Here is a 15,127-nt window from a genome sequence, read left to right as displayed (position 1 = left end):
CCAAATCAGTACCCTATATAGTACTCTATATAGCAAACTCATCAACTGTCTAATCCGAGCAATTGTAGAAGATCATGACACGAGGGGCCTGCATAGGCAGAATACTCGCAACTAACGGAGTACTCTTAACTAACGGAATACTCTTAACTAACGGAATACTCTTAACTAACGGAATACTCTTAACTAACGGAATACTCTTAACTAACGGAATACTCTTAACTAACGGAATACTCTTAACTAACAGAGTACTCTTAACTAATGGAATACTCTTAACTAACAAAATATTACTTACAAAGGAATACTCTTAATTAACGGAATACTCTTAACTAGCGGAATACTCTTTCTGTTAGTAAATAAAGTTTTGACTTTTTATGGTGCTGGATTTACAATACAAAAGGAATTTTCAAAACTGTTGACATCACAAAATGCTGGCTACATGATAGTCTTGCTAACCAAATACACTAGTTACATTTTACTGTTTTCCATGAAATGTTATATACATATGGTGGATATACACATGGTATACATATATACCATGTGTATATATGCCTGGTGCATATAAAAATGTGTATATATACCATGTGTATATATACCATGTATATACACCAGGTGTATATGTACACATGGTGTACATATATACTATGTGTATATATGCCTGGTGCATATAAAAACGTGTATATATACCATGTGTATATATACCGTGTGTATATACACCAGGTGTATATGTACACATGGTGTACATATATACCATGTGTATATATGCGTGGTGCATATAAAAATGGGTAGAAATACCATGTGTGCATACACCATATGTATATGCACCTTTTTCCACACATGCTTCTTGTAAGTCTAACTTTTAATGACTCGTGCAGATAGGACCGGCAATAAAAGCATTTTACAGAGAGAAAATAACTTCTGTCTATAAAGTAATTATGGGTTTAGAAAAAGTAATGTTATAGTGAGGAATGCCTTATTAGATGTTTCTAATCCCTACACCAGATTACATCAAGATTATGAGTAATTTTGACCACTCCTATAATAACCTTGCACCATACAGGATGCACTCCTTCAATATTCCTAAATGCTTACCACTAGCGAATATAACATGTACTTGACAGTGAAATTACTGCTAAATAGTCGCATAAAATGGAATGCCAAAACATTGAGGTGGTGTGTCCGTAGGAACGGCTATAAATCACATGGTCTCAATAAATACCTCTCAACTCTAAATGACTGTCCTTGTGATATTTGCATACGTGATCACTGTCAGAGAGCTGTGACTTGCAAGTCAAATCGAGAGTTCATAAGTTTTACTCAAATAAATGTGAAAACATGTGAACGTTGGCACTTGGCATCAAACCAATGATGTTTATGTTGGTAAATCAAACACCGTTGAGCAAGGGATGGTGTGATTAACATACGCTGCCGCAATAGAAACTTGATCAGCAAATTCCATGCTGTACTTTATGCTAAGTGTTTCAATCAGTTGTGCACAGTGATTCGGGTTCAAATCCAAAATATTGTTAATCTTTTTCTACAAAAAGCTACATGTATGTGTACCAAGTAGCTATGAAACTATATATATAGTTACTAACCAAAAGCAAAGCGGAGTAGCTATTCTAAATGAGACAAGTTCTATGAATTTGTTTGATTTTATTTTATAGCTATAAATAAAGCTCTGAAATGAAACTAAAAATGAAACTCTGTGAGTTACCTAGAAACGAGTGACCATGCCATAAATAATGATTAACAATCAAGCCTGTGACCTCATGCTATAAGGCCCATTACGTTTACGACTTTTTGAAGCTATATTTTACTGGAAAAATAATAAATATTTGATACGAAAATAACATATAACTAATAAATCACAGCATATCAAGGTTTAATGTCCATAGAATTCATTCATTTATCGCTGTTCCTCTGAACAGTCACAATCAGCCTAACACAAGGTACAAATTACGAAGGGATTCTTGTGAGTTCTTGTTACAGACATCAACAGTGATGGTGTACGGTCACTTATTAATGTACATCTCAGGCGTCATACAACAGGGAATACCTGTAAAAGTTCCACCTGAGTGCGAGTTATCCAAAGCAGCGCATCAAGGAATCTGTCGTAACAGTATCTCATCTCCGTGCTGTACATTGTAGAAGGTTAGCTGCCGCAGGTCATAATCAAAGTCATATTCTTCACCATTCTATAAACAAAAAACCACGTGCTATAAGTGATAATCTTTACTATAATAAGAGCCGTGTCTGAACCAGCTTAATAATCGTTACGTTACACATAGAGATTTCTCAAGCAATCATGATTTTCAAGCGTGCTGGATTATTAGCGCGTTTAGATAAGCATCATTATTCCATAGTAATGTAAGCATGCTGTGTGGTGTAGTGGATAGCACGCCTGTCTCCAAAGCTAGGGTTTCCGGGTTCAATTCCAATGCGAAGCAGTTTTTCTTCCCTAGCGTTATCATTATAGCTGGACACACAGACGAAAAACATTGAGATTTTTATATAACATCTATACATAGGCCCTTTTAATGCCCAATTTACAATCATTTACGCTCTTCAGCTCGTTTTAAACAGCAGAAAAACATTACCTGGCAATATTGAAGTAATCAACTTCTATAGAGTTTTACTTTGTAGTATTTTTTAAACCTATTTTATATAGGTTTACCTAAATCTATTTTATAAAATTGTTGTCAACCCAACGAACTTGAGGTTTATATTATTATTTAAAGTGTAACTGCCAACTTCTTATACGTAATTTCATAAAAAAAATCTTGTCAATTCTATCAAAGATTAATATGAATGACATTTAACACACGCTTTTCTCCATAACATGGCAATTTTGAAAATGGAAAATGAAGGAAAACAAAATACAACAATTAATTTACTGCCTACAAATTTAAATGAATTATTTTGAAGTCTGAAATATATCAAAAGGTGGATAGATACTACAAACCACAACAATTACAAGTAGGTAACAGAAAATAGAAACACAGAAAACTAGACAGTGGTAAGACCTGGATGCTCTATAGTTTATAAGTTGTAAACACCACTGTGGGAATTGTGCTTTTACGACTCAGTGTTTCACTCTGGCTGCACCGCAAACACTCCATGCATCCTGGGTATTTCTGTTGTTTAATGTGCCTAACAGTCCTGTTTTATGGCAACATTCTTAAAATATCAGATATGGCTTAAATATACCATTTTTCTTAGTTCATCTTTAGCATAGCTGTCTTAACTAGCTGCCATATTACGAAGTTTTCAATGGAAAGGGCTTGAAAATTAATGCAGTAACAGTAATGTTAGCAAAAGAGCTACGGACATGACGTTGGAAATCATCATGGATAACTCGGCCAATCATTGAAAAGGATGTGGCGCTCAATGTGAAAAAATTTAACATACTGAATAATTCAGTGTAGCTAAAATTTAACTAGAATAACAAAAACCCAGCTACCATGGTGAACAGACAACTCCCGCAAAAGTTTTTACTAATTTTCAAAGCTCTTTCCATGTAGCTACCAGTTGATTATGATACCAGGTCATCTAAAATAAACTGCTCTAGAGTTTTCCCTAGAGATTACTAGCTAGTCGGCAAGGTAAGTATGAACCGTTATTCCAGCATCTACTACAAAAGGTATATGATCTGCATAACAGGCAAACATGCTGAATCAAGAGACAGATATTTACCTGATGAGATCTGTAGGTTATTACTGAAGGAATCCCCTTGATGCCCAAGAGTTTCATAGCCAGGTTTCTACACTTGACTACATTCATGGTATATGGGATGTATTTTGATACCTCCTTACCGCTCTCAGTGACTAAGTCTATGAAAGTCAACTCTACAAAAAAAAATCCAATCGAATGATTAAACTATTCACAAAATTCTGCCACAAAATGCTGCCACAAACTGCTAATTCTGCCACAAACATACCATAGAATCAAGTATAAAGCATTATATCTTTTCCAACAATAAACTAGAAAAACATTTCACACCGACACTGTCGTATGACCTTTTCTGTTTGTGATGAAGTCACTCCACACTAATATACCACTCTAGAAAAATGCAACTATTTACACCGGGATAAAAGAATATAAGAATATACTATACTGTATAGTTATACAATTCTCAGACCATAAAACTAATAGTAGAATAACACGGGCAGACATTTTCAGATTAAACACAGGTAGTCCTCACATAACGACGATTTGGAGTTACCATGCCATGTCAAAAACTGGCTTGAAAAAACTAAATGAAAATGGAAAGAAAACATATTTCTTAACCCATGAGTGTATAGACATTACGCATGTGCACTAGCCACGACATTGTATTTCTGCACAAACGGCATCGGTAGTTAGGCTAATAGCTGCCATAAATAAAATACCTACGGTACAAAGGCTAAAGGAAAAGAAAAATGCCAAAAAGGAAACAAAAACAATAAGTAAAAATATGTAATATCTATCGCAATGTACTCAACATTAGCTCACATACAGTAGCCACAGCGTACTGTATGTGAGCTACCTCCAGGTAGCCTAACATTAGTTCACATGCTCGGGCACACACAGAGGCTAAATAAAAAAGAAAATGGTAAAATTTAATGTAGTTGTTAAAAGTTTACGTTTATTATTGCAAAAGCCAATAGAATATAGAAAAAAGAAAGGATGAAGCAATACAGTACAGTGTAAATAGTCTATACGTATGCAACAGAGACTCAAAGGAGAGAAGGTTCACTTAAAAATAGAATCACGTAACAATGGGTTCTTCAAAACATAACGCATATTGATTATTACTTTATTATTTACTTCCTTTACATAGCTTCTTACACAAAATACATTTATACATTTGTTTTAATGCTATATAAAATAACCATTATTAAGTTTATTTTAGCTTAGAACAAATTAAAAGAAATACAATGTAGTTTTATAGAAATATTTGATCCAACATACAACCTTTTTGGCTTACAAAGCAATCATCAAATCAGATTAGCCTTGCATGTGAGGTTTGATTGCATATGTTGTGCAATGTGTTAAAACACGAGAAATTGCCAAGTGGCTTGGGATCAGGAACCTCTATATATTCGAAGTAGATGTAAGCATGTACACATATAGGTTGAAAGTATTCATAATATTGTGTTCAACCTCAATACTGTGTAGAACGAACTACCTAATACTATAAAAAGCATAGAAAAAGTGTCCAGTTTCAAGAAAAAACTTAAATTACATTTTTTAATAAGTGAATAAAACGTAATTACCCATAAAAATTGACGTAGATTACACGATGACGACAAGCCCAACGCCACGACGAGCTACGCTGTTGAGTAATATGGGCTTCATCACTCTTCCAGCTTTTTTAATTTTTTAATTACTTTTGTTAATGAGAATAAATCACAAATCACAATGCAAAAAACCTCGGAATGTTCACTAAGCATTCCTCTGAATCAGGCTTAATAGATAAGTTTTTCAACAGACCACTTTAGGGTTAATCACAGTACGCTAATCTGAATTATTGAATTAGGGGGCGGACTCAAGGATAGGACACAATTGACCTTTTTAGGATTCTGGCCGACCTCTTGTTCACAGAACAGGCACTCTAAACAACTAGACAAGTGCAGCTCTACAATAAACATGCTGTCTATATGCAGACAATACCAAATATTCTTTTAAATCTTTTAAATTCGGAAAGATCTAGGTTTATTTCTTTGTTTTATTAGCTGATGAACAAACAACCTGAGACAAATGATGTATCTGACACTCTTCGACAGATGCTAAAACACTCAAACCTGTTCAATCTCGAAAAACGTATAAAATGCTTGTAAACTCATCACAATTAGATGCTTGGAGAACAAATATTAAAATGCTTACAAGAGAGAGCAACTCCTAATTATTAAATGAGAGCACATCTTGGTGCTTTAAAGATTTAGTAAGGTAAGTATGAAATGGAAAGATTCATACTTACCTATAAGAGACTCTTTAATAGCGGACTTTGGTTTTGACTGTTTCACTTCTGTCTTCTCTGGTGCTCCCCACTCTATAGGAATTGGCAATGTTTATACCGAAGCATTAGTTGGCTACAGCCATATTGGGATGCAGAATGGTTAGTCAAAATGGTGTGGAACATCATAAGTTATATCCTGGTATATCGACGCGGATGAACCGCAAAAGTGTCTAAATCGTTGAGGAATGTTAATAAATCATTTCAAAACAGTACTAGTGCAATTCTAATTTCTGATGAGCAATGTTTTATACTGACTATCAAACCAAATATAACAAACCTGGGAAATTGGCAAAAGCAAAGAACGTAAAACCTCTATTTGAACCTCATGGCGTTCTATTTTTCAACCCTGTGGCGTTGAAATACAGGTTCTGCGGTACCTATCTATGTTATGGTGAAAGTATGGGAGTCAGTATAATCTCAAAGGTTTTTGTAAGATTAAAAAAACTACTAGACAGTACAAACCTCAAGACACGTGTTTGACCAATAAAAAATTAGCTTGTTTCTTTGAAAAAAAATTCTACAAATAACTCATCTTTTTTCCAAGATATGCTTTAAAGCACCTTGCTAAACTCACTTGTGATAATAGGGAGATACGTGGGGTGCTCAGCATAAAATTGTCTGTTGCTCTCGGTCACCTCTAGACTAGCTCCACAGAGCATCCACTCCTCCCCAAACCTCTTCGAATAGTCAATCTCTGCCCCTTGCCTCTCTTTAGCATCAATCTGAACATAGACATACCAGTAGTTTACTAAACATAGACATACCAGTAGTTTACTAAACATAGACATACCAGTAGTTTACTAAACATAGACATACCAGTAGTTTACTAAACATAGACATACCAGTAGTTTACTAAACATAGACATACCAGTAGTTTACTAAACATAGACATACCAGTAGTTTACTAAACATAGACATACCAGTAGTTTACTAAACATAGACATACCAGTAGTTTACTAAACATAGACATACCAGTAGTTTACTAAACATAGACATACCAGTAGTTTACTCAACAAATCTTCACTGACTCTCAATAAGACAAGTTGGTATCGCTAGATTAAACCTGGATCCAACCCGAAAATTAACTGAAAAACAAAGGTCTAAGATGAAAGGCAATACAATGTCTGCCTAAAGCAAATGTTTCTTTTAGTTTTCATCCAAACCAAGAACCAACAACAACAACAACTTAACAACAGACTCAACCAATCCAAACCAAGTAATCATATCTTAACAACAGACTCAACCAATCCAAACCAAGTAATCATATCTTAACAACAGACTCAACCAATCCAAACCAAGTAATCATATCTTAACAACAGACTCAACCAATCCAAACCAAGAACCATATCTTAACAACAGACTCAACCAATCCAAACCAAGTAATCATATCTTAACAGACTCAACCAAACTGCCAATCCAATAATGAAAAACCGCAAGCATTTGGTATTTAGGTATAAACCACACATTACTACTACTTATGAATGGTCAACATTGACCATATTTTCTCCCATTTTATTTTAATTTGTTATTGGCCAAAAATGCTTTCACTGATTATACATTGGCCAATGCTGGCAGACATTTAAGGAAATTTCTTTATAATCATAATTTCTTCGCCTTCAGACACGAAAAGAACTATTGTTATGGCACGCTTGATGGTCCAGTAGCAGTCTACAACAAAAATACTTGCTCATTGCTAGCAAAATTAACTAGCTGGCCAGGAGTGAGGCAAAGGATTCCACACAAACACAGTCATGCATCACGCTGGATCTAGTGGTGAACTTGGAACTAAAAAACAGGTCACTTAGATCAGTGGTTCCCAACCTTTTTCATTCAGTTCCCCCTTATGCCTTTTCAGAAATTTGATTCTCCGTCCCCGCACTTTTAACTCACATGACTAAAAACAATCGATACAAATTATAATCCCATTTTATTGTACATATCTAAACATATAACAACATAATATAAATTTTTATACAGCAGGCATACAACACACAATACATGACCTTCAGCATGGCGGTGAATTGGTTTATGATTAGCTTAACTTACTATCCAATCAACATCTGGATGGATGTGTTCACATATGTTTGGGTTCTGACTAGTAGCTCATTATTAGCAACTAGTGTTATAGATAAAACCCAAATGTTAAATGATAAAACCCAAACTCACACGGCACTACAGGACATAAATTAAAAATTTATCAAATCAGACACCTCTATGTTCCCCCTTGTATATTCAAAATAATTCCTCCCTGGTTGGGAACCCCTGACTTAGATGCTTGAATCAATACAAAACAGGCTTATATAGCCACCCTTTAGCCTAGTAACTAAAATAATAACCTGTATATTAATGTATAGGCACAGACAGCCAACATCAATGTTTAAAAAGTGGTTTAACTAAACTGCGGTGAGTCACAAAAAATTAAATATTAAGCCAACAAGACTGAGCTAAGACCTACAAGATAACAAATGCAACACAAATTGCTACAATTACTGAAAAATACAACAATAGTAAAGATGCGCAAAACGAAACTAAAATAAAAACACCAGTCGGTAAAAATTAATAACACTACCAATTAAATAGTTGGTTTCACTTCTGCAAAACAAATTAAATTAAACTTACATCAGTTCGATTGTACTTTTTGAGGTGTGGTATCTTAGCTATGACCAGCTGTCGATTAGTTTCCACATCCTCTCCTTCCAGCACTGGATTGCTCTTGAACATGAGTTCAGTAAGAGAGGGAAGTTTGTTCAATTCACTGATGTGTCTCCACTGTCAATAGAAATAGTGAGCTAACGATAAACATGTTATTAACAAACCCTCAACATGAGCAGATCAAATGTGCACAATATGAACATTTTGGTGATTATCAAAAAAGGCTCCTGCGTGTGCATGTTGTTATAACAAATTGTAGTACAACAGTAGAACTCTGTGATAAGACATGGAACATTCTAAATATGTTAAAGTTATTTTTGACACTTTCTATGATACACCATCAAAACATTAATTACCCTATCGATGAGAAGATAACTCATGGATGAACCCAACAATACACTATTAGCATTCATCAAACATGCCTATTGTATAGCGAACAACCAGGTGTCTTAACCAAAAAACATTTCAACTTGCACAAATTTTCAATTTGTGCAAGCTTGTGCAAAGTTTTTCAAACTTTCAATTTGCACAAATCTCAGGCAATGGTTATTAATGACGTATGAAAAGGCATGCATTTTTTAATTGCCAACAAGGCTTTTTAATAAAAGAAATTTCTATAATGTTTCTACAATAGAGAGATATACCCGATGTACAAATAATCTAAAAACAACTCAACTACTGGCTACATGTCAAAAAACAAAGGAAGAGATGATTCCTAACTTCGTGTTGTGAAAATACATGTAGTAATGAACAATTGTTTGTGACATATTCGTGATCTGCTTACCAAATGCTTAACAAAAGCTTTTCGAGCAAATTTATAAAGCAATTCCGTAAATAATTTTTTAATGTGTGAAAAGTATAAAATTGAGAATTGTCTCATTTTGCAGTTCAACTGAAATTACAATAAGAGCAGACAACTCTATAACAATAAGACAGTTTATTGAAATTCATCAAGCATATTTTAAGCCCATACCCAAACTTGTTTAACAAATGTTGTTCTAGCACACTTGGTAAGAGTCAGCAATATTCCCACCATTGTAGCTGCAAACAGCAGCCTATTCGAGGATTGGCTGAACTCAGTTTAGCAACTATACCTATTAACACCAAAGGTCTACCTGATAAAACCGTATACCGACCTCACTGATGCAATTAATTGCCAGATTTAAGCCTCTAAAAGATGGGAGCCAGTATACCTATGAACACCAAAGGTCTACTTGATGAAACCGTATACCCACCTCACTGATGCAATTAATTGCCAGATCTAAGGCTCTAAGAGATGGGAAGTCACCAGGTTCCACACTGATATCTGACAGATCACAGTCATACACTAGTAGCTCTTTTAACCTGTAGTAGCAGAGACAAGTATCCTATAAAACTATAAGGTTGTACAATGCTTGTCAAACAAGAAGTACACAGGCTACAATAACGTAATGACCCTAATTGAGCTGAAAGCTTTATTCTGGCATTCGTTTTCGCTCTCTTACAAGAACTTTTACGTTTGAGTCTCGATTCTCTCAAACACAATTATTCATATCATATTTATTCATATTCATCAGTAAGAAATAAGAATAATTGCTGTTTCTGGTTGACTTATACTTATTATTGCTATTTTTAACTTACTACAATCAATCGTCTACATAACGAATAATGCGGTAATCCATTCCAATATTAGCTTCGTGTCACAACTGCTGTAAATTGAAGCAGATGTTCTTAATAACCATGCACTGTAAGTTTGTTGTAATTTATAACAGAACCCAAAACCAATGATATATACTTGATATAATCACACGAAACAGTAAAACAAAACATGAAACTCAATAAAAAATACCAATTGAAAATCAAAGCTAAATTAATAAAATAATAAAATGGAAAAATGTTTTTCTTCTGACATTACCTTTGAGACAATTGTTCAATAATGTGTAAATTGTAAAGTGGTAATAGAAATATGCTACAAAACTTATTTTAATTTACAATAGACAGTTTAAATTAACTTAACTTTTAAATATTTTTATTTTTTACAAAGCATTTTTAATTTCTACTAAGTTTTTTGCAAAACTAATAATTGACAAAATTTTGGATTCCGTTTGCCGGAAACCACTTCATACATCAAGACAAGTAGTTAGTCTAATTTTACGTGACAAGTCACAAAGTTTGTAAGTAAAAGGGATCCCAAGTCACAAAGTTTATAAGTAGAAGTGATCACAAGTCACAAAGTTCATAAGTAGAAGTGATCCCAAGTCACAAAATTCGTGAGTAGAAGTGGTCATAAATCAAAAGAATTCATAAGTAGATGTGGTCACAAGTAACAAAGTTCATAAGTAGATGCGATTACCGTATAAGCCATACGTGTGACTAGTGCATTAAGTAAAAGCAAACTTAAGAACAAACAGGGTGGAAACTGCAAACAATCAAAGAATCTTAGACTCACTTTGGCAGTTGGGCGAACGGCTTTACATTAGCCCAACTGCGCAGGGAATTTTCTGCTAAATCCAGAAGTTTCAATGACTGAAAATTTGGTGATGTTGTAATCTTCTCTATTCTGTTTTTGCACAAGTGTAGCTCAGATATTTGTATCCATAGATGAGAACACGCAACCACCTGCAGAAATAAACAAAATAATTGAATAATTTCCTACAATGCTGTCAAAAAGATATTAGCCAGTAAATAACATAGATTACCATATGGTAAGTTAAGTTACAGATTATACCAATCTTGAAAATGAAAACATTAACAAGAAATTCCTGTACTTTGAAACTAAAATGATTCTTGGCAGGTAAAACACTGTTTCTTACCTAATATAAATTTTTCGTGAGAAACCTTGTTGAAGGTAACAAAAATGATAAATACACTCATTGCAGCACTAAGCTTATTAGAGAGGAATGATAATACATAGCGTCGTCACACATATTTGACCTTGGACATGACGACATAATTATCAACTGACTTACCTCCTCCCAAATCAAGTTCATGTCCATCAGTTTGAGTCTTTTGAGCCGATCAAAACCAGTACGTTCCACACGCTCAAGGTCTCTGTACACTAGTCTGTTACCACTAAATACGCAAAATACAACTGGGCATTGTACAGTTCGGCATCGGATTTTGGTAACAATGGATTCCAATAGGCTGTTTACAATGTAAATTGGTTGAACTCCAAAATGATTTTTCTTATTACAAATACAATAAGTAATTTTAATCGCTTAACAATACAAAAAGCACAGTGTTTAAACAATTTTTACTTTATTTTGCACAATAAACTGTATACTAAGAGAGTAGTATACAGCTAGTATACAGAGTAGTGTACTACAAGGTACACTGACTTTTTCATACATACTCTATTATCAGAGAAGGCCAGGCTATGGAATGAATTGCTGTATCTGTAGCAGATCTTAATCTAATCTTGTTTCCTCAGATGTTTGTGTGTTCAATTTTCAAACATTTGCTTAGGGCATTGACAGTGAAAAAGCCGAAAATTACTTTTCAAACTCCGAATTGCTCTGAGACATTCGAACTTTAAGGTTGGACTGAATATAGCAGCAGTCAGAACCTTTAGCGTTAAATGAACAGACCAAATGATAGTATTTGACTATCAGCCAATAACCAAAGCTTTGCAAAACTTGAATTGTTTTATAAATTACAACTATGCATAAAATATAATACAAAAATAATACGTATAACCATTCACCTCCAAAAAATGCAAAAATTTTCATAGCTAACATCTTGAACTTTAGAACATTTGCAAACCTCTGCGCTTCATGTTCAAACGAATATTTTCTTTTGTAGACTAAAAGCTTTATGTATATGCAATGAAGAAAAACTTTTTACTAATATTAAGTAAGATCTCATCTGAGTAAGAACCTTTTGAGATGCCTCGCTGATGCAAATAGTTTTGTATCAATCGAAATGATGTAGTTTCTTAGCTGACAACCAGAGGTAAAAACGAGAATATGCCAGTTGAAAGTTCCTTAATAAAAAACAAATCCACACCATTGTGTGTATGGGCGTAGCTAAAGTTGGGTAAACAATAATACATGAGAAAACAAATCCAGTTTCAAACCAATAGCTAAAAAATGACAACTCCGCAAAGCACATCAGAGTGGTAAGAACCCTCGTTGTCTATTCAACAGGTTAGTAATGGTTGGTTTAAATAGAAACAATAAAACAACTTAAAATCGGTTTGTATATTCTAGAAAACAATTGTCTATGGTATTTTAATATAACTGCGAAATCAACTAGTTGTTTTCGAAATACATTAGCAACTAGAGAAACATCTCCAGAGCTGATGCAACAAAGGAGGAATAATTGTAAGTATGACCGAACAAAAACCTGATAATCTGTTCTGATAGGGCAAAAGGAGTAGCAGACATAATAGCACCATAAATTTATATGAAGAATGCAACTTAAAATAGCAAGTATTATTATTGATATTATTATTTTTTTGTAATAGGCAAAAACATGACTTATATTTGTCCTGTTAGCCACTATACCTCAAATGAAGGCACGTTAACAACGGAAGGGGTTTGATGATGTCTCCAACATCTTTCCAGGTTTTGAGCAAGTTGTTAGATAGATTCAGCTCATCCGCTAGCGGTATAAGCTCCCCAAGAGCATCCGAGTCGGGCTCTCCCCAAATACCCATCCTCGCTACATTCACCATCCTTAGTTGATCGAATCGACTATGAAAATAATTTTATTGCAATGAAAAGAGCAACTTACTGTTCGGCGTCTTTAAGCATTAACTGAAGCACTATTTATGTTATAGACGATTAAATCAACAGGAAATGTTAAAATTTTCCAGTAAAATTACCTTTTATATACTGACACATGGTGTTACAAATATATATATCAAATATTATCGAATGCCTATAAAGGTTAGACTTCTTGAACAAACTGTGACCCATACATAGATGTTCATGACATAATGCAACACATAGTTCGGTCTACAGTTTATCCAAAAACTTAAGCTGTCACCTAATGTTCTGTAAACTAATATAGTGTTAGCTGTTTAATTTGGCTAACAATATACAAAAATCACCATTGTGAGGCCTACTATCGTTCATACCACATCAAGCGATTTTCAGCTAAATTGTTTCAAAAATATATTAAGGTGTGTCATTTATGCAATTTGCCTCCATAGGCACAATTTGCAAATCAATGGCTCAAAACTACATTACAACATAAAAATAGTTAAAATGGAATAAAAGCAAAATTCAGGAATTCCAGCTTAGCTGACCAACCTCAACAAGTCACCAATTTTCTGCATCCCGACTACTTCAATGTTGATGATTCTTGATTTACTAGCTTGTGTCAAACAAGCCTGAGCTTCATCAATTCCTGTACTACCATCCTCTATTTTACCATACTTGTCCTTAATCGCTTCTGAACATGTCATCTGCTCAGCTATCATCTTCTCTTTGATAAATGAGGCAGAATCTTGGCCATCGCTGGAAAAAAATAACAAAAAAATGAAAGTTTTTAAAATGTATAAAAAAAACCTAAAAATATATTAATACGTTGAAGGTCCTATAAACGCTACAAATAAAGCTGGTAGTCATTTAGTTGAGTAACTATCCTCAAACCCCAAGGGGTTCACTCTGTTCCATTCATCCCCAAGGGGTCGACAAAAAAAAGCACGTTTTAGAGGGTCTTTTTTGATAGCCAGATACTCAAGAATGTTTTCATAAAAAAGGGTATGTTTTTTAGTTTGGTGCAGTGGATAGGGAACAAACCTGTCTCATTGAGTTCCACGCAGCGGAAAGGGGTATTCATGAGCAGAATAGGAAGCAATTAATCTGTGGTGATAAAGTGATAAGGGACATTTTTTTATTAATGTATATATCCCTTGGGGATGAATAGAGAAGAGTGAACACCCTGGGCATCAAACTTGATGTTCAACTTCGCAGTACACTACTAAGTGCTACAAAAGGCATACAACTATAAACAAGCTCACCTAGTAGTAAAATATGTCACTCCTTGATGTGTTCCATTATGTTTACCTCGACTGGCAACATCCCATTCAACGCCGTAATATATTCCTATAGGCCACAAAACATACAGGAAAAATTACAATACCATTCTAGAGTATGTGAACATAAAATAAGCAAAACTAAGACATTCACAATAATCCTCATCTATTAATTAAAACGAATTGTAAATATTCGATTATTTAATTCCAAATCATGGTCGAAAATAATTAAACAAACATTACACAAAATTAAAAATGAATTAGACATCAAAATATGTTTTTGTACAATAAAGTAACCTTTTGAGTTTGCTACAGCGCCTTTGTAACGAATTGTTCCAATGTAATCGTTTACCAAAACACGATCACCAAGCTGATATCCTGCACCTTTCATGGTTTTCCAAAAAGCTTAACTTGATGTATTCGACAAGCAATTGGAAGGCTAAAAATGACTAATTTGAGCAAACATTGTTAAAGAGTATTAACGGAATCGCTTACATAAGTTTCTCGCTTGCAAA

The 15,127-nt window shown here is 34.2% G+C and overlaps 1 protein-coding gene across 2 annotated transcripts; it reads right to left on the bottom strand.

Annotated features, from left to right (window-relative positions):
- Positions 1–1,662: 1,662 nt before the first annotated feature.
- LOC137399951 (tubulin-specific chaperone E-like) lies at positions 1,663–15,127 on the bottom strand. 2 transcript variants are annotated; one of them, XM_068086223.1, is made up of 12 exons: positions 15,108–15,127; positions 14,598–14,682; positions 13,885–14,091; positions 13,135–13,323; positions 11,599–11,701; positions 11,079–11,248; positions 9,886–9,994; positions 8,618–8,767; positions 6,573–6,720; positions 5,960–6,031; positions 3,694–3,845; positions 1,663–2,195 (listed from the first exon to the last, which is right to left on the bottom strand). In XM_068086223.1, exons 3-12 carry the CDS (start codon positions 14,052–14,054, stop codon positions 2,100–2,102), a joined length of 1,359 nt encoding a protein of 452 aa, XP_067942324.1. In that variant the 5' UTR covers positions 14,055–14,091; positions 14,598–14,682; positions 15,108–15,127; the 3' UTR covers positions 1,663–2,099. The 2 variants fall into 2 exon arrangements, with proteins under 2 accessions (XP_067942324.1, XP_067942323.1); XM_068086222.1 differs by lacking the exon at positions 15,108–15,127 and adding an exon at positions 14,910–15,068.

The sequence above is a fragment of the Watersipora subatra genome, chromosome 7, assembly GCF_963576615.1.
Source record: "Watersipora subatra chromosome 7, tzWatSuba1.1, whole genome shotgun sequence".
Classification (NCBI taxonomy): domain Eukaryota; kingdom Metazoa; phylum Bryozoa; class Gymnolaemata; order Cheilostomatida; family Watersiporidae; genus Watersipora; species Watersipora subatra.
The sequence above is the reverse complement of the archived record's forward strand: the minus strand, read 5'-3'. Positions and strand labels throughout refer to the sequence as shown.

Bases quoted from the DNA above. Each gene is read 5' to 3' on its own strand.
- LOC137399951 (XM_068086222.1), bottom strand. From the start codon at position 15,003: ATGAAAGGTGCAGGATATCAGCTTGGTGATCGTGTTTTGGTAAACGAT. The intron at 11,249-11,598 runs GTAAGTCAGTTG...TTATTTCTGCAG, and splicing joins TGAACTTGATTTGGGAGGAG to GTGGTTGCGTGTTCTCATCT. The intron at 6,721-8,617 runs GTAAGTTTAATT...GTCTATGTTCAG, and splicing joins AAAAGTACAATCGAACTGAT to ATTGATGCTAAAGAGAGGCA.